The sequence below is a fragment of the Tetranychus urticae genome, chromosome 2 (genome assembly GCF_039701765.1).
Source record: "Tetranychus urticae isolate SD_2017Ah chromosome 2, NJAU_TeUrti_SD_1.0, whole genome shotgun sequence".
NCBI lineage: Eukaryota > Metazoa > Arthropoda > Arachnida > Trombidiformes > Tetranychidae > Tetranychus > Tetranychus urticae.
The window spans coordinates 14,106,026-14,127,965 of NC_142959.1; the positions used below are offsets into that span (position 1 = coordinate 14,106,026).

Consider the following 21,940-nt stretch of genomic DNA (forward strand, 5'->3'; position numbering starts at 1 on the left):
AATGATTTAAAGATTGAAATCTTATTGTTAAATAAAGTTGTAATTCATTAAACAACTGACAGTAAGATCATTAAAAAATGCATTGAATCTCGACTGAAGCTATTAAGCAAAACAAAAATAAAGGCTTTTAATTGATTTTTGTGTTATCTTGGTAAACTGCAAACTGAGAATAGCTGAATTTGATTCTCACTGATGGTTTTGATGATTTATGTAAATTGATTCCAATCGTTTGAGACGGTCATAATAAAGAGCATATTTCAGTTTCCGTAATCAAATATGTTTTTTTTGTGTCGATCTTTGTTGCTAGTGATTGATTGAATCAATAAATTGAATTCAATAACATTTACACCTTTGTGGTCTCTTTTTGTCTGTTATTTTGTAAGTCAAATCTTTTTATATACATTAATCGACACGTTTCTATCAGAATCAATTAAATTTTGATCATTGTTTACATGTCAAAAGTTTCCGTTATCTTTTTGCTTCTTTGTGCTTAAAGATGGTTCTTTGAGAAAAATTGACCAGAATTATTGTGTGTGATTCTTTATTTCTCTTTTCTTTCTTTTCTTTAATCACTCATAGCTTGAAGTCTCAAAAATTGATTTCTTTTACTTTAAATGGTAACTCTAAGGTTGCTAGGAAGAAAAGAAGAGAAAAGAGATAGAGATAGAGACAGAGAGCGAGAAAAGAATAGACAGAAAGAGAGCTTAAATATTTTCAGGTTGCGGTTAAACATTGGTGTTTGCGAGAATTGAAGAGGAAAAATGAAAGTTTTTTTCAAATGACCACAAGTCGCCTTTCAAAAACCACGATTAGATTTTATAGCCCAACGTTCATCAGAATGATTTTAAAACATTTGGAAAAAGCTTCCGTAGCAGTGAGTTGATCCTTTGAAGCTTTATATCGTCTTTATCACTGAATTGAAATAACAAATTGAGGGCTTTTATTTTTAAGTTTTTCATTCATAAGTTCATTTTGGCAGGTTGTTTGCGTGACCAATATCAGCTTAGACTTGTTCTGGTAAGTTTTTGCTCTAGCAGTTGATGTTATTGTTGATGTTGGTTGTTTGGTAATAGATTATTGTCTTAAATTTGAAGAGAAGACTTGAGACTTAAGAAAAGAACAAAAAGGCATAGAAAGAGATAACACTAAAAATTTAAGGCTAAGGATAAGAAGGAAAAGGAATAGAAATGGAAAAAATAATCAAGAGATAGAATTTGAGAACTGAGAAAGAGTGCGTGAAAGAGACTGGGAGAAATAGTTAAAGGAATACACAAGAAACTATCAAGCAGACCAATTTTCATAAGGAATAAAACTTTCGAGCAATGTTCGATGTTGTTAATCATCCAATTCCCAAAAATTTGATGGATTTTTATTACTGCTAGAGTTTGCGTTAGATGCATGTCCACTTGAGTTCGCTAAATTATGGTAACTACTGTTATCTTTATTGTTGCTGTCCCGATTGTTATCTCTGTTGTTTTTTCTTGAATTTTCTCTGTCTCTAGGTTCTCTAGTATTTCCTCTATTATTATCTTCTCTGTTGTTGTGGCCATTACTGCTTGATACACTTCCGGAACTGTTGTTATTTGGCAAGGAGTCACCAGCAACTCGTCTCTGATATTCTTCCTCTTGTCGTTTTTCGTAATGCAAAAAATCGTCAAAAATTGAAGTTGTATGACGATAATTATGCATGATTTTGAGTACTGCTTTACCTTGGGCATAAGGTACTTCTTGAGTGTCTCTAGAATTGGTCACAGGCTTGTTCTCGTTGTTCTCTAGCCTTATGTGCCTTAATTGAGCATTAGGAACATCTTTGACATAAATCCATTTAACTTTGAACTGTCCTTTCCACTTGTCCTGAGCCCATACATTACTGCTAGAATTGTAATCAACCATAGACAACATTTGAGCCATACCACAGAAATGTCCACTGCCATTAACAGAGTAAAATAAATACATAGGACCTTTGCCTTCTTGGGATTTAAATGCATTGTCCAACCTCTTATTACCGTGTTCAGTTGAGCACCAAATACTATACTTAATAGAACGATGGATATCATCTTCACTGTAAGATTTAATAATGAAAAATCTCGCATCCTTGGGGGACAAGTCAAATTCTTTTGGGTTGTAGTTATTTTCAAGCCGTAACTTGTCAAGAATTGGATGTGAAGGATAACTTGGTCCATTATTATCCAATGGAACAATTGAACTATTACTGGTAGCACCTCCACCACTACCACCGGAGCTAGCCGAACCTTGGGGACCAGCATTAGATGATGCACCATGATGTCCTTGATGATGATGACTTTGTTGACCATGATGACCATGGTAATGATGATTAGTTCCACTTGAGTGTCCATGACCCCCAAGATGATGTTGTTGTTGATGATGATTGGAACTATGACCACCAGAACCAGTATGCTGGTGTGAGGAAGAATGGTGATGACCATGGCTGTGATGTGGATGTGAACCAGGGCCAACATGATTATGTTGATGTTGCCCTCCATAACGGTTATTTTCTCGGTGGTGATGATGGTGTACTGCACCTACACCGCTACCACTTAAACCTACTTCATTTGCTTGAAAGTTTTGGCCCATTCCAGTAGAAGATTGATGAAAATGATGATTGTTTTGAATAGCACCACCTCCTGTCACACTGTGATGATGATTAGATGCAGAAGTAACGACTTGCCCGGAAGCTTGTCGAACTGCAGATGAATTTAAATTGGACGATGGAATATAACCAGTCCCTGAATTGGCTACATTTGCACTTCTAGACACATTTCTATTCCCTTGGGAAGGTCCCCATGAGGTTGAACCGTTACCAAGAACTATTGGTGGATTAGTTTGTCCACTATTACTATTCATCGCACCGACAGGATTGACACTACTTGAACTACCACTGTGTCTCCCTACTCCAGAAGGTTGACCATGACCAGTCACAGATACTGGACCAGACCCAGGAATATTTTTCACACCAATTGAGGAACCATTTTTACTCTCCCATGTACCTATACTGTCAATACTAGTGGGTGGTGTAGGAGGAGGCATGTGTTTACCCGAAGATAGAACTGTTGAGCCGGATATTTTTGATTTTAATGATTTAGGTACAGGTTTAGCAGGTTGAGAAGCTACTGAAGCCCAAGAAGGCTTTTTACTAGCTGATCCAACAACATTACTAGAACCTTGATTTACACCGAGTCCAACACTATTAGATGTTAAGTTAATAGAGTCCAATCGTTTAGCAACATCAAATGAATTGCCGATTCCTGAGTGACCAGCACCAGGCATTGCTGAAGGAACAGCAGCTTGAGTAACTGCTACTGATTGAGGTGCAGGGTTAGCTTGTTGAAATGAAGGTGCACCAACTGTTTGGCCGGTAAAATCAGTCTTTATATAATCAAGGGTCAATGCACCCATACCAGTTTCAACATGTTTGAGAACACCAGCATTAAATGAATCACCATAGGTGTCCCTTGAATAGTAAGAGGCTTCATCGTGGACTGAAAGGTACGGATTACCAGGTAAAGGTTGTCCTATAGCTTGTTTAGACCAGAAATGATCATTACCAGTGGTATTGGCAGCTTGGGTTGCACTAGGGAAAAAAGGTCCAAAATTATTGTAACCAAATATATCCATATAAGGTCCAGTAGGACCAGGAGCAGTATGTGGCGGTGGTCCTGGTGGAGGAGGACCCGGCTGACTTGCATGTCCACTTGGACCGTGATGTCCCTGATGTGGACCAGGCTGATGCCCAGGACCTGAGCCAACTTGATTATAATGATGTTGACCTCCATAGCGTCCTGCGTCCCTGTGTTGAAGACTTCCATTGGTAGGATCATTTCCTTGAAGATGATGTCCATCAGCACCTTGCAAGATCATACCAAAAGAGCAGATATCAAATGGCCTCTCCATTTGTTTTAAACCTTTCACTTCTCAAATGGACCAGCCAAAAAAGAAGGAATAAAACAAAATTAAAAAATCGAGAGGGAGAAGGAGAGAGTCAAACAAGATCTACAATAGAAATGAAGAGATTTCTGTTAAATTTTGTTCACACTTGAAACAATAGTATAATTTATATTGTTGTCTTTGATGGTAAACCAATATATCTTGATACAAAAATTGCAATTTAAGGTGCTTTTGCGTTATAAACAACACTTAGGGTAAGCACATTGAGGTTGGATCAATAAAAACTACACAAGCTAAACACAATTAATTCAATACAATAAATCAAACAAACAAAATTGTAATAAAAAACCAAACAAAAAAATCCAAGATCCAAGCCCAGAATACAACTTAAATCTATTCGAATGTAGATGGCTCTGTAAACAGCTGATAACGCGTTTTTTAAGGTAAACTTAACACTTTTCTTCCTCAAAATAACCAATCAAACGTTACATCTGATTATTCCTTCTTTTCCCGTAAGTTATTAATTATCTGAATAGATTGAGATGCTTAGTAAATAACCATCCTTTGAATATACATCGACTGATTACGTTTATAGTTATTGCTCATCAGATACAGAATAAGATTGAAACAAAACTGATTAATGAATCTTTTCAAACAAAAATTCTTTACATTAACTGAGCTGCCATCTCTTGTTGCATATTATAACCATTTCTCGAACAAATGATCGAATTCATTCTCGTATGACTTTAACGGTAGAGGGATCCATGATAACTTCATAACAGTAAAATAAAATTCCTAGTTTTATCAATCTAACGTTTTATTAATTATTTGTGGTTACAATCATCATCGAGATAACGCGTCAGGATTGGAATACTTGAATGAGCTTTTTTGTAACACTTGATAAGCAGCTATTTTTGTGATTTTCAATATTTATCAAAAATATCAAGCTTGCTCTAATAACCATTGATGGGTGATTTTCTTGATACACGAAGAAGTTGAATTGAGCTGAAAATCGTATAATCGACAAACAATGTAAAATTGAAATTTATCTGATCGGGAGTGTTGAAAATCTATTTTTAAAATTTACACATTTCTGATTTACATTTTTGGTATTATCTTCACCATATTATTGATCAACTAAAATAGACATGATTGAATTGGCATAAATAATGTAAATGATACACCATTTATGAATAACCGCTAATTACAATTGTAGTAGGCCATGGAAATAGATGAAAAGAAGTCGGATTCCGAGCTGCAGTGGCATTTTCTCGAGCTAAACCTTCATGTAAATTGAATTCGTATATTTGAAAATATTTCTAGAATTTGAAGTTTGCTGTATAAAAAACAAATTATATCATTCAATAATAGCGATTGATAGCATATCATTGTTGTAAGTCAATGACACCAACCATAAAAAATATGAGTTTACTTGAACTTTTACTTTAACTGATAGGTGATCAATAGTCAAATAGCCGAGTGATCTTGAATGACTTTGGAAGCACGTTTAAAAATTATCTGATCTTGGAAAGCTAAATACATTTGGATAATCCCGCTCTTGATTCCTGGAAAATTGACAAATAAAAGCAAACTCTTTTTTAGCTATTACACTCTGTGTAAATAAATAAATGGTAATTCCTAAAGATTCTGATACAAGGTTAAAATAATTAGGAGAGCGGTCCGAGCTGAATATAAAAAACGTAAACAAGTGTTATTTGAAAAGTGTGTTTTATTTACAGACAAATGTTTACGTCCAGCTTTTTGATAAATGATTACCATCTTGTTTTATTGTTGTCCTTTCATTAAGCAACACAAACATGGAAAAGTAGATGTCAGGCTGTAAACAAAAAAGACAAAGAATGGTGATGATAATTGAGATAAAAATGGGGAAAATGTGAGAGAAAACTCTGCGATAATTCGTTGGTTACTTGAAAATCATTTTGTCTTTGCCTGAGGCTGATAAAGTCTCACAGAAAAAAAAAGTTTCGTGATGATAATTCTGATTTACTTTCGTCAATGAGAGAGAGAGTTGTTATCTGATGGAAATCCAGCGTCTTGAAAAAGATGATGATAATGACGATGATGATGACGATGAAAATATCATGAGAGTCAATTCAATGATGAAGAGAAAAGTAAAACAAAATCAGTGCAAAGAAATTGTTTTCCAAGTAAGTTATGTAAACTTGTAGATTTGGTTTTAACCTCAAGGCTATTATCATCTTCTTTGAAAGTTAGCACAAAAAAAATAGTTGATGATCTTGAGAAAGTCCAAGATGAGATCCAAGGATGGCGATCACATTGGTTAATAAGCCATAAGAATAAATGAGTATATAAAAAACGAGATCAGACTGGAATAATCAAGAGTTAAAGTTGATCAATCAAAGTCTTTTTTGCTTTTGAAATGAGTGAAAATGATTCCGCTTTTTCCTTGCTTCTCTTGTTCCGTATATAATTTGTAGCAATCAAGTATTCTCAGGAAAAATTGAAAATATTCTGGCAGTAGATGAGAAAGTGGAATACATTTCAATGATTGAAAAAATGGAGAGATAATAGCACCATCAACCGTCAAAAACGAGTGGATTAAAAGCTGGCCAACATCATTAAATGAGAAAAAAAGATGAAGATTCAAGACACAGAATAAAAGATGACCAATATTATTTGCCTCCGGGTGAGTAATGTAATTTGCCACGAGAGACGTGGAAACATGGTTTCACTTCAATCAATTTGTATCTCCTGGTTTCATCAATATAAAGCTATTGAAAAGGATAATTCGTGCATTTTAACTTCTTTTTTAAGTCTCTATACTTATTCCTGTTTCCTTTTTCTTTCCTCCATTTTGTCTACAATAAAACAATCATCGTCATAATCAACAGGAGTTTATCATTTGTTAAAATTGTCCAAGTTCAATTTAAGGTCAACTGCTGGCATTGATGGTTCTTTAATGCTGTCAACAATCCAACTCAAATATTTGTACACATTAACGTAAACACCGGGATAACCACGAACCCCACATTTATAACCAAAGGAAACAATACCAATTTGAACAAATTTAGATTCCCATCCTGGTTCAACTTGATCATTGGTCTCTAATTTGGCAATTAAAGGACCACCAGAGTCACTTTGACAGGCATCCTTTTTCCCATCAGGAGTTCCTGCGCAAATAAAATCATCCGTTATTCCTCGTGAAATCCTTCTCGACTCAAGCCGAGAATAGGTTTGATTGCACATTTCCCTTGGCATTAAATTTAAATCAGCTTTCAACAAAATACGGCTTCGCTGTCCATTATACTCAGTAAATCCCCAACCAGAGATGGTAACTGTTTCATTATAAGGTGATTTGATGGATGTTGATTGACTGGATAAATAATCAAATGGTAAACAAATGGGTCGAACAGCTTCATTAAAGGTTAATTTTTTCTTTAACCGAACCAAGGCAATGTCATTGTAAAACTGGTGATTATCATAATTGGGATGAACTTTAATTTCCTCAACTTCATGTTTAACTGTAGCAGATAAATCATTGGAACCAACACCAATAAGATAATTGGAAGGACGTAAATTTTCAAAACAATGGGCAGCCGTTAAAATATATAGATCAGATATTATTGAGCCACCACATTCATGGACAACATCACCATCCAATTCACGGATGAAAATGGCCACATTCCAAGGAAATTCACCTTCATAGGCAACATCACCGCCAACAATTCGAGATACATCCCTTGTATTGCTCAACCTAGTACCACAGTCACTCGAGTTACGCTGACGACGATGCACTTCCACTGGAGTCTCGGGTTCAGGTTTAGGCTTTTTTGGTGGATCAACAACTGGACAGCAAATGACTGGAACACGACCCGACCAGTGGCATATCTTGGGCTTTGACCGAACAAGTATTAAATCTTTATAGTTGGGACACTCATAGATGTGAACACAAACTCCTGATCCATTTTGAGCTGTTGAACAAGAAGCCAATCCAACTGAATTGTCATCGCCTTCAAATCGATGTCCAGGCCTATCGTCCGCTAATGAATCAGAAGGAGAACAGACAGAACACAGTTTATTAATTATAATAGTCAACACAATCTGGTTAAACCACTTCATCATGAAGGTAAAGGATTTATCGAAATGAAAAATGAAATAGACTGAATCAAAAGAGCAAACACTGACATCCAAAATTGACTCAATACTTTTAACCCTGTTAATGTACTTTTACATTTCACATGAAAATTTGAATTGATGTTAATTGAATGAAAAGGTTAATTAAATTAAACTCAATAAAATGGTTATAAAATTAGCTTGTAAGCTCATCATTAAGCATGAGTTAATTGGAATTGTTTCCTGATAAAAAAATTAGATTATCCGGATCTCTTTTGTTTTCCTATTTTCTCATTGAAGTTTACAATTAAATTAACCCGACCAAACAAACAAACAAATATTGAAAATAAAAATTAACATCAATTATTAACATCATTATACAGTTGAAAATTTAATTTACAATGTTATAACCATTAGTGAAACATTAATAATGAATGCTATTAACTAACCATATCGTTCATTAATTGATTAAGTTACCTAAAATTGTGAGCTTTTGTTTGTTGTTGGGTCCTTTTTTTAAGCCTAAACTATTAACTATTCAATGGCAAGAAAATGATTAATTGTCGTATATCACAACAAACTACAAATCATAACGAGAACAATAACATTATTAGAGTAAATGCTGGTAAATGTTTGAATAGGGATGTGAAGAAGAGAAGAAAAAAGTGAAACAATTTGTTGACATTTTTATCCACAAAGGCAAAATGATTAATGAATTATCATCTAATGGTCACCATAGTTGACCTTTAACTTAATCTAAACAAGATAGCACAGTTTAATTATAATTGTGATGATGAATAGAGGAGAAGATGAAAAGCGTCTTCATTATTAAACTGTTTACCATTTCATCATTTCCTCCGGATTTCCTTACCTAACATCACCTTTACAGTTTGCTCTTTTCCTTTTAACTTCATTGGTTAAATAATAATGGTAATAATCATGATAATACTTGAAATGGTCTCTTATTATTTACATCATACAAGAATAATCATAACCATGATCATCATTATTGAAATCATTATAACTATCATCAATATCTAACATTAACTCATACCCAAAATGCACCATTAACTAAGCACAAGTTTTGTCCAATTAGTAAAAATGTACAACTCGAGTTTCACATTTCAATATAACACAGTATCGAGTGGTGAAAATTTAACAGCTGGCAATTAACTGACAATCTATAGAAATTATCTTTTGGAAACTGATTAACTCAGAAAACTTGACACCAAGTGAAAAATGAACAGCAAATGATGGGATTTGGACACAAAATAAAGGTCTACTTACATTGGAATCTTAATCCGTGAATTGTGGGTAAAACCAGGATTGAAATGGTCAATAAACAGTGCATGATGAACATGGTCGAATCAACTGTAGGTGCAAACAAATTAATAAATTGTAAATTAAAAATAGCAGTGGATATTACACAATTGGAAGAGATATCATAGTCAATCTGGTTGAAGGTTGAATGATGGTTTGTAAAAAGTGGTAAACCTTTTTATATAAGTTAAATTCTGGATAAACTTTTCATGATGGAAGAGTTACTCGGCAGACAAACAACGATGATGAAGTGAAAGACCAAAAAAGCCGGGAAAATTTACGATCAACCCAAAGAGGATGGACATTTGATGATGATTACGTTAATTATGCCATGTTAATAAGACTACGGATGATGATGGTGAGAGGTAAATAGTGAGCTATTCTTAGGTACCGATAAATGATTTTTAGGATGATAACCAAAAGAACCAGTTCCACAAGGATATCTGGACATTCATCTTTCTTTTCCACAACTTTGGTATTCATTTCTTTAACGATAACAAAAAAAAACATTGCAACAATTAACAATTTACCAACTTTAGATTGTATTTTCAGTCCATTGATTTGCGTCTGTAAAAGATGAAAACGTGAACGTTAACCCTCTTCGCTTATAGTCTAATTATTTTGACCTAAATGTTTGTTTCTTACCTTTTTTGATGGACATTATTATTATTCCATTGAAATGAAATAATGTTTCGCTGATGTCATACCATGTATCATATCATTCCAAGGAAAATCCTTTCCTCAAGTCAAGATGTTTCACTTAATTAACGACAATTTAACCAATTAACAAGATGGTCAACCCAAATGTTACCCAAAAACATGGGATACAAACGTTCTGAGAGAATCGTTTTACTGCAAGTGTTTAATCGAGAAAATTGTAAACCCAACAAAACAATAAGTTATTTTAATTAATTTAGATTAACACTAATTTAAACAGCTAGTTGAAAATTGTTGATGAACATCTTGAAATAAATTATTCACAAGTAAATTAATTAAAATGCATAATTAATCAAGAGATAACCAGTTTTTGGTTATGCTCTTTGGCTTAACCCAATCAGTCCATGTGTTAATCATGTGATTACCAGTTTTTGCTATGTAATCAGCCTCGCGGCGTAAAATGGAAACTCAAAAGTAAAATTGATTTGAAATTAAACAATTTTCTCAGCTGTTAATGATTTTTTATTTCTGTGATTTACTATTCTATTAAAATTGTGTCAATAAGTAAATGTGTTAAACAACATTGTTGATGGATTGGGTAAGGTAATACTTGAGATGAAGTACAAGAATGAAAGAAATGATGATTGCCTCAAAGGAGTTTCTTGCCCTAGCAAAGTTAATATTGTACTTTATGTATTATTGATGTATCATTATTATCATCATTTATTCCTCTTCAACACATTATCATCATCATCTTTTCTCGATACTAAAGTAAAGTTTGATTACCCTTTTCCTTTGTAACTCATCATAAATCTCAACTGACATGATAAATTGATTACGGAAATAAACTGTTCAAAGTAAGTATCTTTTTACTTTTAGCTTTACCATGTATTCAAAAAAAAATAAAGAATCATCTAGATATTTTCAAAAGGAAATGGATTTACCTTCAAGACTGTCAACTTAACCTTCATCCCCTTTGACCTTAGGTTGATTAATTTGAATAGTTAATTAGAGTGATAATAACTGTAATTCCTGGTTCAATGATGCAACCATCATGTCTACCTTAAACAATGTTTTAGAGTAAAAAAGGGTAACCAGGTTTCATTTCTGGTGTTCAACTGTTGAACCCAAAACTTTTTCTTGCACATGATTTTAACATTGAACTAAATAGGAGAGTTGAGATGATATCATTATTTAACCACAATTAGCTTAATTTCATTTAGATAGATTAACTTTAAACAGGTTGATAACCTGTAAAAGATGTACAACATCATACATTTACAAGAATAGAAGTATTAAACATTTTTTTAATGTGTTTATTGTCATTAATGTAATCATTTAGTTGAATCCATCTTATTGCCAGTTGCATGTCAACCAAGCAAGTATCCAGTAATGTATCTTACAATTACAAATTTAGTCTTCTAAATGATGAAATAACCCTAAAAATTAATTTCATCCCAACTATCGTAATAATGTTACAATGGTTATGGTTTACAATCACATGTTGATGATTTACTAATGAATATCTTTTCTCTCTTTTCCAGTTTCTTTGTTTACTTATTCAACTGAATTCCTGGAAATTCATTAATTGTCACTGAAAATTAAAGTAAACTTGGCGATGACGATTGATGAAGATGATAATTTATCTCTAGCAATTTCTCCTGCTTATCCTTGAAAAACTTCATTGATTGATGATACTGATGATAATATGAATACGTAATCATCTATTCCTTGGTATTTCCAATTCCTACCTGATTCACTTTGATCAATCAAAAGTAACCTGGAGATGTGCTGCAACTCTTTCGATGAAACCATCAATTGACCGGTTTAACCAATTTTAGGATCCATTGACCATTGAAATTATGTTGATTAGTCGATGGGAAATTGGTTGATCAGACTGTAAAGTAATGGTACAATTAGCTTGGAAAAGGCGAATATGGAAATCACATTCTGCAGTTTAAATCCCGAATCTTACCCAAAAGACTTGCATTATTTTTGATTGAAAAGATGATGAAAAACTCAACTTTACCCACTTTATATCCTCGATAATCTTCATATGCTACGAATTGTCATCCTGACTCTTTTTCACTGGATTACAATTATGTTAATAAGGGTGAACAATTTTGCACATCATTTATTAAAAGGAATAAAATGAAAGATAATCTTCTTCACTGAGGAGCTGCTTCTTGAAAATCTTCAATCCTCATCATTCTCAATATTTTGATCATCTTCTAATCACAATAGTCATCAATCAATGCACCCTTGACAAGAGATAAACCAGTTTCAGGAATAATTTCACCTCTAATGGAATCAAGACTTTCATTTACTTTTCAATTGCCTTTTTCACCAGCAAAAACTTTACCAATTGTCATTAGGGAATTATTGTATAAATATAATGACAAAAGTTGATAAAACTAGGATGAATTGGCATTAATGAGCAACATTAACAGCGGAATAATGTTGGACAATTTAAAGCAATCAAAGACAATTTTTGGACGATTCATTGAGAAAAGGCCTAACATCAAATGAATGGATTGAGAGAAAGCAAATGATTGACTCGTTTAATGTAAATATTACATTTCATACAATAATGAAATTACTCTGTTGGCTACCAGCTTAAAGGCACAATTAGGTTCAATTAAAGGTATGTTCCAATTAGTTAATAGATGCTGAAAATAATATCAACTATTAAAGTGATTGATTGAAATTACCGCAGATGGCGCCCAAGAAATCAGCTGACAAACGCAAGATAAAAACTGAAACCATTTAGTTTAATACAGTTTAGTCCATAACAATCAATTGTTTTATAAATAACCAAATATATATATTTATATTTATACCAATGTATTAAACACTGATTAGCAAATTACAATGAATGAACTACAGATTTATAATGGTGTATAAAATTGACAAAAAACAAGAAAAGATGATTTAAAACAAAGGATAAAACAAAACGTATTAATACTAATGACAATAACATAAAGGTTTGTTCATTTGTATTGAAGTTTAATAAAGTAAAACCTTTTGTTTAAACGTAAATACATAATTATAATTGTAATTTATTTATTTATTATCACAGATAGCAATTAACTGGTGCCGAAGGAAGAAGAGGTCAAGAAATGGATTCCAAATTGTGACCATTAAAAGAGACCAACAATGGAAATGTTGACCAAACAAAAGGACAAACAGTTGAACAAGGCAAATGACATGAACTTGATTTCAATGGATGAACAGCAATTTAGCCAAAGGAATATTCAACAAAATTATGACCATAAAAAGGATTCAAAACTGGACATTTATCAAGTTACCAATGTTAACAAAAAGTGAACAATTTAGACTCGACAATTTGGTCTGACTAGGATTTTTTGTTATTTGGGTTGAAAATTTCCAATTACTGTTGATTGTTGAAAGATGAAGAGTCGAGTTGAATTGATTATTATTTCTGTAAACAGCTAATCATAATCATTCATCTTTTTCTTGATCCAAAACTGTTTTTTTCTTCTTCCCTGAATTCCCTCAGGCTTTTCAAGTTTTCTCCTCGCAATCAACCTTTTTTCACTTTTGTTTAGCAATTTCACCATGTTTTCTTGTTATTGTTATTCATGGTTATCGAATGAAAAATCATTTTCATATTATTTCATCATTCCTTGGAGTTGATCATGTTTACCTGTGAACAACAGTTTCAAATGTTTCCCTCTTTCGTAAAATAACCCAAAAAAAGAGAGAACCTTTTTTGTTTGGAGAAAAGTGTTTCAAGTAAATTTTGCTTCTTTTAAATAAAAATATGAATATTTTTGTTTTATACTGATGTTGCCTCAGTAACATCTCCAGGTAACAAGGGAAGCATTTGATCCTTAGGCATATTACAGTTTATCTGTGGACAAAAAAAAACAAATAGATTTAGATTGAAATGAAAATATCGAAAAGTTACTCAATGATTACCTGATATTGTGGACCATTGGGTTGGTAAATGTATCGAGCATCAGGTGAGTTTAAAGTACGTTTTTGAGTTTCCCCTTTCAGTTCAAACACTGAACCTGTAGAGTCAAAAGAGATGAAAATGTATCAAAGAGAGCAAAATATTTTCCAACATAACCCAAAATTGACTTCCAATATTGACAAAACCTTTACATCTTCACACACAGATTCACCATTTATCCTGGTTTCAATCAAAAAGCATCAACGGAAAGATCAACTCTGATCTTTTTCCAAGTCAAAATCATAAAACAAAAAGGAAACCCAAAAGCTGTCGAGTCTCAACCTAAAGTGAAATCGGTTCCAAATGTGAAACAAAACTAAAACATTGTAACAGAGTTTTGGGTTGAGTCCAAACTAAACCTCACCTAATCAACCGATAAAATAATAATTAAATCCACTTTAATTTTCCTGGTTCTACTTTTACCAAATGCAATCAAGAAGTTATGGAACAGTAAATTTTGGATAAAAATATTTCTAAATGTTAACAAATAAAACAAGATAAATGTTGCTGTTAATGTTGTTGTTTTTATTGTAATATTATGTAAGTTTACCCTGAATTAGGAATGATATTAGATTATATGAATGCAATATTAATCATAATTTGCTTGCTATTAAGTTATAAGAAAAAATATTACAAACGGAAAAGTTGAAAAGGTAAACATGTTTTACCTCTTTTATGATAATGCTTTGTAATTATCATCATCTTTTCAATTGAATTAGTAATAATGTTTACCTTTTTCGGGTTGCAACTCAATTGTAACAATTGTTATTAACATTCACAATAATGATAACAATATATGAACACACACATTATTAATGCTGTCCATTTGTTGTTTACATGTAAAGTTAATCATCTCTTCACTCTAATTTATATTCAATGTTTACTCGTAACATATTAGTTTCATGATTGTTGACTGAATAATGGTCAACTTGAAACAATTGAATGAAAAAAAGCAAATCCTTCAATGAATTGTAATGAAAGAAGAAGCAAAAAGACTCTAAATGTGATTATCAGTTGAACCTAAATTTTAATGTTCACCTTCTGTCAATGTTTCATGCTAAATGTGATTGATGTTAAATTGAATAGTTGATGGAAAAGATTCACAAATGTTAATAAAAAAGGTTGAAATGAAAGGAAAATTCTTTTCAGTTTATTCTTTTTTCTGTCCATGAAATTCAATTTCAAATGCACTTTTACATTTTGACCAAAAATCTTTACCTGTATCAATGAACATTGACTTTACCGAAAAAAAAACTCTTCAATTTCAAGTGTTCATTTCGGCTCTTTTCATTTTCAGATTATTTCTTCATTGGTAAATCTCAATGGAACTGAATATTTGCCTGATTTTTCTTGTCTCCAGAAGCAAGCCTTGTGCATGTATAATCTACAGAAGTTTTTTTTTCGTTGAAAGTTACGAAAAAAGAAGAAAAAACGAAAATTCAAATGCAAATTGGTTTGCATTCAAGATTACAATTTGCATGGGAGAAAAGGAAAAAGAGAAAAAGTTATTCCAATGAATTTATAATATCGATGGAAATTTAAATTGTCTCTCGTTTTATTGTATTATTGTTGTAAGAAAAAAGTGAAAAAAGCAAGTAAAAAGAACGGGTTTACAGACGGATTTGGATGGAAAAAACAAATCCAATGATTGAAATAATTCACAAAAATTGAATCATTCATTATTTATTCAATCTGATTGGCATTATTAAATAAATATTTCATTTATTTGCATTTTATTGGCATAGTTTAGACAGGGTCAAATAAGTTTTCAAATGAAATAACAAAACTTGAAACTACAAGAATAAAAATTGAGACTTTTATAAAGCAAGATATTTGCACAGAAAGCCTTTTACTCTACAAAACAAATTTTTCCATCGACATTGACTTCAAAGGATTTTTCAAATTTTCAGATAAAAACATTTTATCGACCGATAAACTATTAAACGTCGACAGATATTCACAGGCATATTCTTAGGAAATTTGGAAAATCTTCATCAAATCGAGAATCATGCGACGAAGAGCAACTCAGCACAGCGAAACAAAATTTTGTTTTTTTGTTAAAAGAAAATACTTCCAACTTTTTCCAAAAACAGCTTTTATTTAACGCCTCAGTGTTTTGAGAATCGAAACTATTAAAAAATCTAAGAATTTAGCGAACTAATGCTGGTTTTGATCGATATATTTGAACAGTTTTACAAACAGTCTGATGACTTGAAGAAGTCGCTTTAAAACTGTGAATTGGTGAAAGAAGAGAATTTGTCAACATTTGTGATTTTTTTTATTAAATCTACTGGTCTAATCGTGGTGAATAATGAGATGCTTTAACTACCTTCAAGATTTTGAAACGCTTTTACAAGCTTGAAAACTCTCGACAGTTTACTGATTAAAATCAACTGCCAAACTTTAAAAATCTCCTTAGCTAAAGTTATTCTTTCACTAATCTAAAACGCCTGAAATCCTACAAATCTGTTCTGTTGATAATCACAACTCCAAAAATAACTCCCTGTTTCACTCCCCGACTAAATCCCTTCAAGAACTTGATAAACATTGTAAACAAAATGAATGAATGAAACTTGACAGTTTCTCATGTTCGTCCTTACAAATCAAAGTTTAAAGTCTGTTCAATCATCTTTTACCCAAAAATACTCTTCACCGATGATTATTACAGCGATAATAATTGAATAGTTACAATCATTTTTCTTGATCACAAAGCAAAGATGATTTTCAAATTGAATTGCTATTAATCTTGTCTTTGGGATAATAAGCTCAAGTAACATCAATGATACATAAATGGAAAAATGAAGAGAAGCAAAAAAAGCTACTCAGAGATTCAAATATAAAATGATGAACGGTAAAAGTATATATCAGAAGATTGCAGAAACATGGTAAATCTGGGGAAAGAAGAGCAAGAAAAAAGATGGTTGAGAAAGAGAGAAAAGAAAAAGTCGAAAAAAAGAAAAGGCCTGAAATGTTATCTAAAGTTTCTTCTCGATTCACCATTTTACCCTGTCTTGTCTAACCCATGAAAAATGTTTAAAAAATGAGTTGCTTTCAGGACCTGGAAAGTGTACAAGATAAAAAGGAGTAAAATATATATAAACTCAGCTAATCTGTCAGGATAAACATTTTTCATTTGTTAACAGGCAAACAACAACAATTGTTCAGTCTGAATGATTGAAACTAAAAGAGGTAAAACAAAGGATCGTAAGATTGCGATTGACATAAATCATTTGCTGGTAAAATTGTTAACATTTCCAGATGATCAACCTTTATTAATACTTTATGTAAATGTTGAACATGCACAGGTACAATTAATCTTACCTTATTTTTGAGAAAACACTTTTTTCTCTTCGAAATGACAACCATTTTTTTCATGCAACAAACGACACTATTTGACCTCAATTGGAATGTCAATTTTATCACTTTTTAAATGACAATTTATTGCATTTTGCATTCTGTAAACTTACACTCAATGTCCAAGGCACTTGAAACGTTGTTCAACTTTCGAGTCTCTGATCCATTCAAAGGTTTGTTTCCGGGAGAAATGTTGTTGAATCTGATTGGAATAGAGTGATAAAGGTTCATCAATGGTGGCAAAACGTGTCGAGCTTTGGTCAACATTTTTCTCGAAAAGAAAGAAAATTTTGAAAAAGATTTCTTTTCATTTGGAATCGAAATTTAATTTAACCATTTCATGAAAACTGGTTAATAATGATGGATCGACTCCAACTGAGCCAAATGATGGATTTTGTCATTTCATTTGTTGATACTTACTTGGAATGATCCGAGTTTACATTGACTTCAACTGTCAGGGAACATCCAAAAGAGCAACAATCGAGTTGAATTGATGTGCAAATGAAGAAACATTATTGAAAAGGCAATTTATTAGTTGATGTTTTGAACACAAAATGTGAAAATATGAAAAGATTTGAAAAAATGGTCAAAAATGAAAAATTTTCTGTTTCTCTTTTCACTGTATTTTCTTACCTTGTCCATTGATTGAACTAAATCGTCGATGTGAACGTTTCCGTAAAAATAATATTATTGTGATTGATATGATGACCAGTATTGCTACAAATCCGATTAATGATACAAAAATTGGACCAAAGGTTACTTGGTCAATGCTTTCTGTGGAGTGAAAGAGAATGAGAAAAATGTCAAATTTTCATTGCTTCAATGGAAAGGTAAAGTTGATGAAAATACGCCAAAGTCGAGTTTAAACTTATTGCCTTTGGATACTTTGTATCATTAAATGTTGACATGATAATCTGGATGTGACAATATTGGGTAAAAGCTAATTTTAATACATTTTCGTTGTACTACTGACTATCATTTAAACTGATTTCAAGCTATTTTTACCTTTTCTAAATCAATTTCAACTTTAACTGAACTTTAACTATTAAACAGATTCCTGTCAAAATAATGCTAATGAAACTCAATAACTTTCCATTGATAGTTCAAACATTATGCTTCACCAGCAATCAATTAACGATCAACTTTTGATATCATTTTGTCAAAATCTTTTTTTCAAACTTCAATGGAAAAGTTCTTTTTCGCAATTCCAAAACTTTCAGTTCTTACAAACTCGCTTCTCACGACTCATCTGAAAGTTACATTTTGGAAAGAAATTTCGGTTAAAGTTCGAAACACAGTTCAAAGAAGATGCTTTAGTCAATTTTATGCTCTCTGGTGTGGCTCAAAGTTTACTAATTTACGTATTCAGTCAATAATCCAACCTGTTCTAAAGTGAATTTTCTGAATAAACATTCTGATGATGTGAAGATGATCAATTTTATACTGAATGAAATGAATGAATGAAAACTGCAAGATCTTTAGTCGAATGCCCGCACAGACTTCGCTGTTACCAACAGTGTGTCTAGTTAAAGATGGAAACTGTGAGATTTCAATTTTACGCTTTTAGTCTTTGCTTATTCCTTGCTTTGAATGCTATTTTTGAATGCAACTTGAACTTTTCACTCGATATTTATCTCTGCTTACATGCTCATGGATTGTTAACTCCTTATGATCTTCTTGGTTATTTTATTGTCCAAAGTAAACGGCCAAGAATAAAATTCATGTTTCCTTTTATCCATAACTTTCTTCAAGTCAAGATTTGTTTGTTTGTTATTTTTTGTCCTTTACATTTCATTGTTTCCTCTGTTTTTGTTGATCATCATTACAATCATCATCTTATTCTGAAAGAAGGGCTCAACATTTCTCAATTCTTTCATGCTGATGATGATTTTTTCGCTCTCTTTCAACTTTTCTTATTATTTTGGTTAAACAGAAGAACGAAGAGAAGGAAAAAAAACCTTTTCTGTTTACTTAAACCGAAGGTTCTTTATTTTTCTTTTTCTCGATTCCTGTTGCTATTGTGTTGACTCTTGGTTTTTTTACTCTTTCATTTATCATCATCATTTTTCTCTCTCTCTCGTCTTCATTTTCAACATAAAAAGATTCTGGGAAACATGATGGTTTTTCATGATTATTGAGAGCCACACAAAAAATTGAAACAAGAAATACCGAATTCTGATTTGCTTTTGGGTATTTCCAGTGCTTACCTTGACAGTGAACCAGATTATTTTGACTTTAACCCAATTGATTTATTGAATGTGTAACCCCTTGATTTTGGCAATAGACTTGTTTAGAGTTGAAAAAGGATTTAGTCTGTAAATCATTTATCCTCTTCAATTGCAATCAAATTAAACAAATTGTTTTCAATTGTGTCTCTGACTTTTTTTTCGCCTTCTGCTTGCCATTGCAACAAACAGTCAAATATAATGAATTATATATGCTCTATCTTGACGGAGGAATCAAAAAAATTAAAACACCAAGACATTTATTACCATTGATTATCAAAGATTCCCAATTCTCTGAGCAAATTCATTTTGATTGAAGGAAACCTTCTTGCTTTCCTCATGTCTTTCATACAGAAAAGTTGACTTTGATTGGCAACATAAATATATCATTTTCAGCTGGCATCAACATTTAATTGAGACCAATTAATCTCTTGATTATTATTAATTAATGTGTAAAAATTGCAGGCAAAGAAGAAGAAAATCTGTCCAAAAACTGTTAAAAAGTTGGATGATGGTGAACTTGTTGATCCAAGTTCAAGTCTAACGTCAAGTAGAAGCAGTTGAGTGAGGCAACTCAAACCGTTAACCATCACCTTTACTGGATCAACTTTAGTCTCGATCAAGGGTCGGACTGTGTTGAGTATTTTGATGCTAACAAGACTCGACTATTTGGGTTTGACTATTGCCTTGACTGGCTCGACTCTTACCTTGACTCATTTGTTTCTCCGGTTCACCCAGAGTAGTTGCCACTAAACGATACGAGTGAGATCGACCTTTGGCATTGGAAGCATAAATGTGAAAAATATAAGTCGATCCTGGTATAAGGTCGCTTATAAGAAAGGCTGGCTTTTTGGGATTGGTCAAGTTTCGCTCAAGGTTTGAAGAGAATCCACTAAACACTTCAGCATGGAAACTTTGGGTTAAACCATTATTATCACCTGGCAAACATTCAATAAACAGAGTTGACATTGAATGATTACTGATGCAATTAGATACTTTATCCGGTGGACCTGATGAAATAACAAGAAAAAAAACATGAGTCAACATATGGTCAGGACTGAACCTAGGAAAATTATTGGTAGTAAATGAAAGAAAGAAAAGCAAAAGACAAATATAATTATTCCATTCAGCATTTTGACACATATGCATATGAATAACATTTATCAATTAATTGATGAATACCCAAACATGACGAGTTATCTTTTCCTTCCCAGTTATCATTGTTATTGTTCACTTGAAACAAAGTATCAATGATATTCAATGAGAGTTTCAGCTGACAGTCGGAAAATGTCTCTCATCAAATCGATTTGGATGACATTTTTGGAATTCATTTTATAAATAAAATGTTCAAGTGTCAATAATACTTGCAACCACAGCTTGCGATAATATTTACATTATTCCCAGCAACAGCAGCATTCAAATGAATCGAGAAATTGAATTTCGTTTCAAATGCTTTCGTGTTTTTCAACAAAAAAGATCTCATTTTTTCGCAGATTGAAGTGAAATTTTGTTGCAAAAAAGATGAACTTACAAGATTAAAACATGATCATTGAAAGGTTCGGTTTGGTAATTTGGGGAGAAGACTGCACTCTTGCTTTCACTACAAGATTGAAATTCGTATCTAGGATCACTTTATAGCGTTTGAATGCTTTCACAATCTACTATGAATTTGAGATCTCATTAGAGATGGTTAACACTAATTTAGGGTTAAAGAAACTTTTTGAGTTTAAGGAACTTTATTAGAAGTTTATAAGAATAAGGAATATAAGTTTAGCTCCTATGAAGGAGGATCGCAAAGTCTATGAAGACTAGGGTGACTTGAACAGAGTTAAGAATACTGGTAAGACGTGAGTCTTGATAATATGAATATTCAAGTAAGTTAAATGAAAAGATGAATTAGCTTTTTATAGCAAGCTAAGACAAAAGAATACAATTTGGAGGGAACAATTGTGAGGGTCAAGATTTTCTCTTTCTATGTTTGTCGCAGATTGGTAATGTACCAAGATGACTAAGATATCTTTATCTTAATTGAGGCTTGATTAAGCTATTGTAGCCTTTACCTAAGTAAATGTCTGGGGACATAAACTGTTGAATGATATCTCGTGAGAGATGCTTCTAGCCTTATCAATGCTAAGGGATTAAAACATCTAGATGATGTACAGTTGAAATTGATGTTAAAAAAGAAAGGGAATTTACACTCTCTTTCTAAATGGCACATAAATTTGCAATCTTAATTTCTTGGTTAAAATAAGCCTAAATTGGTGGATATCTTAAAAGAGATAAATCTGTTGCCTGAACTGAACAGAATAAGTAAAATTCAGAAGCACTAATCAGGGACAAACATAGTTAGGAACTTAAGAAAGTTTAAGATATAATTTGAATTATAATAAAAACAATGAAATGA

The 21,940-nt window shown here is 32.3% G+C and overlaps 3 protein-coding genes and 1 long non-coding RNA gene across 4 annotated transcripts in view; 1 reads left to right on the forward strand and 3 right to left on the reverse strand.

Annotated features, from left to right (window-relative positions):
* Positions 1–350: 350 nt before the first annotated feature.
* On the reverse strand, positions 351–4,708 carry Ythdf (YTH domain-containing family protein). Its single transcript, XM_015929338.3, has one exon. It carries the CDS (start codon positions 3,910–3,912, stop codon positions 1,336–1,338), a length of 2,577 nt encoding a protein of 858 aa, XP_015784824.2. The 5' UTR covers positions 3,913–4,708; the 3' UTR covers positions 351–1,335.
* Positions 4,709–5,617: 909 nt separating this feature from the next.
* On the reverse strand, positions 5,618–10,384 carry LOC107362338 (venom protease). Its single transcript, XM_015929378.3, has 4 exons — positions 9,967–10,384; positions 9,496–9,888; positions 9,289–9,372; positions 5,618–7,928 (listed from the first exon to the last, which is right to left on the reverse strand). Exons 3-4 carry the CDS (start codon positions 9,359–9,361, stop codon positions 6,787–6,789), a joined length of 1,215 nt encoding a protein of 404 aa, XP_015784864.1. The 5' UTR covers positions 9,362–9,372; positions 9,496–9,888; positions 9,967–10,384; the 3' UTR covers positions 5,618–6,786.
* Positions 10,385–12,743: 2,359 nt separating this feature from the next.
* Positions 12,744–21,940, reverse strand: part of LOC107362312 (nephrin-like) — a 92,099-nt gene continuing 82,902 nt past the window's right edge. Inside the window, exons 9-14 of the mRNA XM_015929348.3 lie at positions 20,244–20,546; positions 17,945–18,085; positions 17,732–17,762; positions 17,425–17,513; positions 13,921–14,015; positions 12,744–13,852 (exon numbers count right to left, since the gene is read on the reverse strand). Of these exons, the coding sequence (XP_015784834.2) occupies positions 13,778–13,852; positions 13,921–14,015; positions 17,425–17,513; positions 17,732–17,762; positions 17,945–18,085; positions 20,244–20,546 (734 nt within the window). The 3' untranslated portion in view covers positions 12,744–13,777. The remainder of the gene's footprint in view (positions 13,853–13,920; positions 14,016–17,424; positions 17,514–17,731; positions 17,763–17,944; positions 18,086–20,243; positions 20,547–21,940) is intronic.
* Positions 12,820–14,471, forward strand: LOC112538596 (uncharacterized). The gene is made up of 3 exons (XR_003081798.2): positions 12,820–12,962; positions 13,058–13,964; positions 14,124–14,471. It is a non-coding gene; the product is annotated as an uncharacterized LOC112538596 (long non-coding RNA).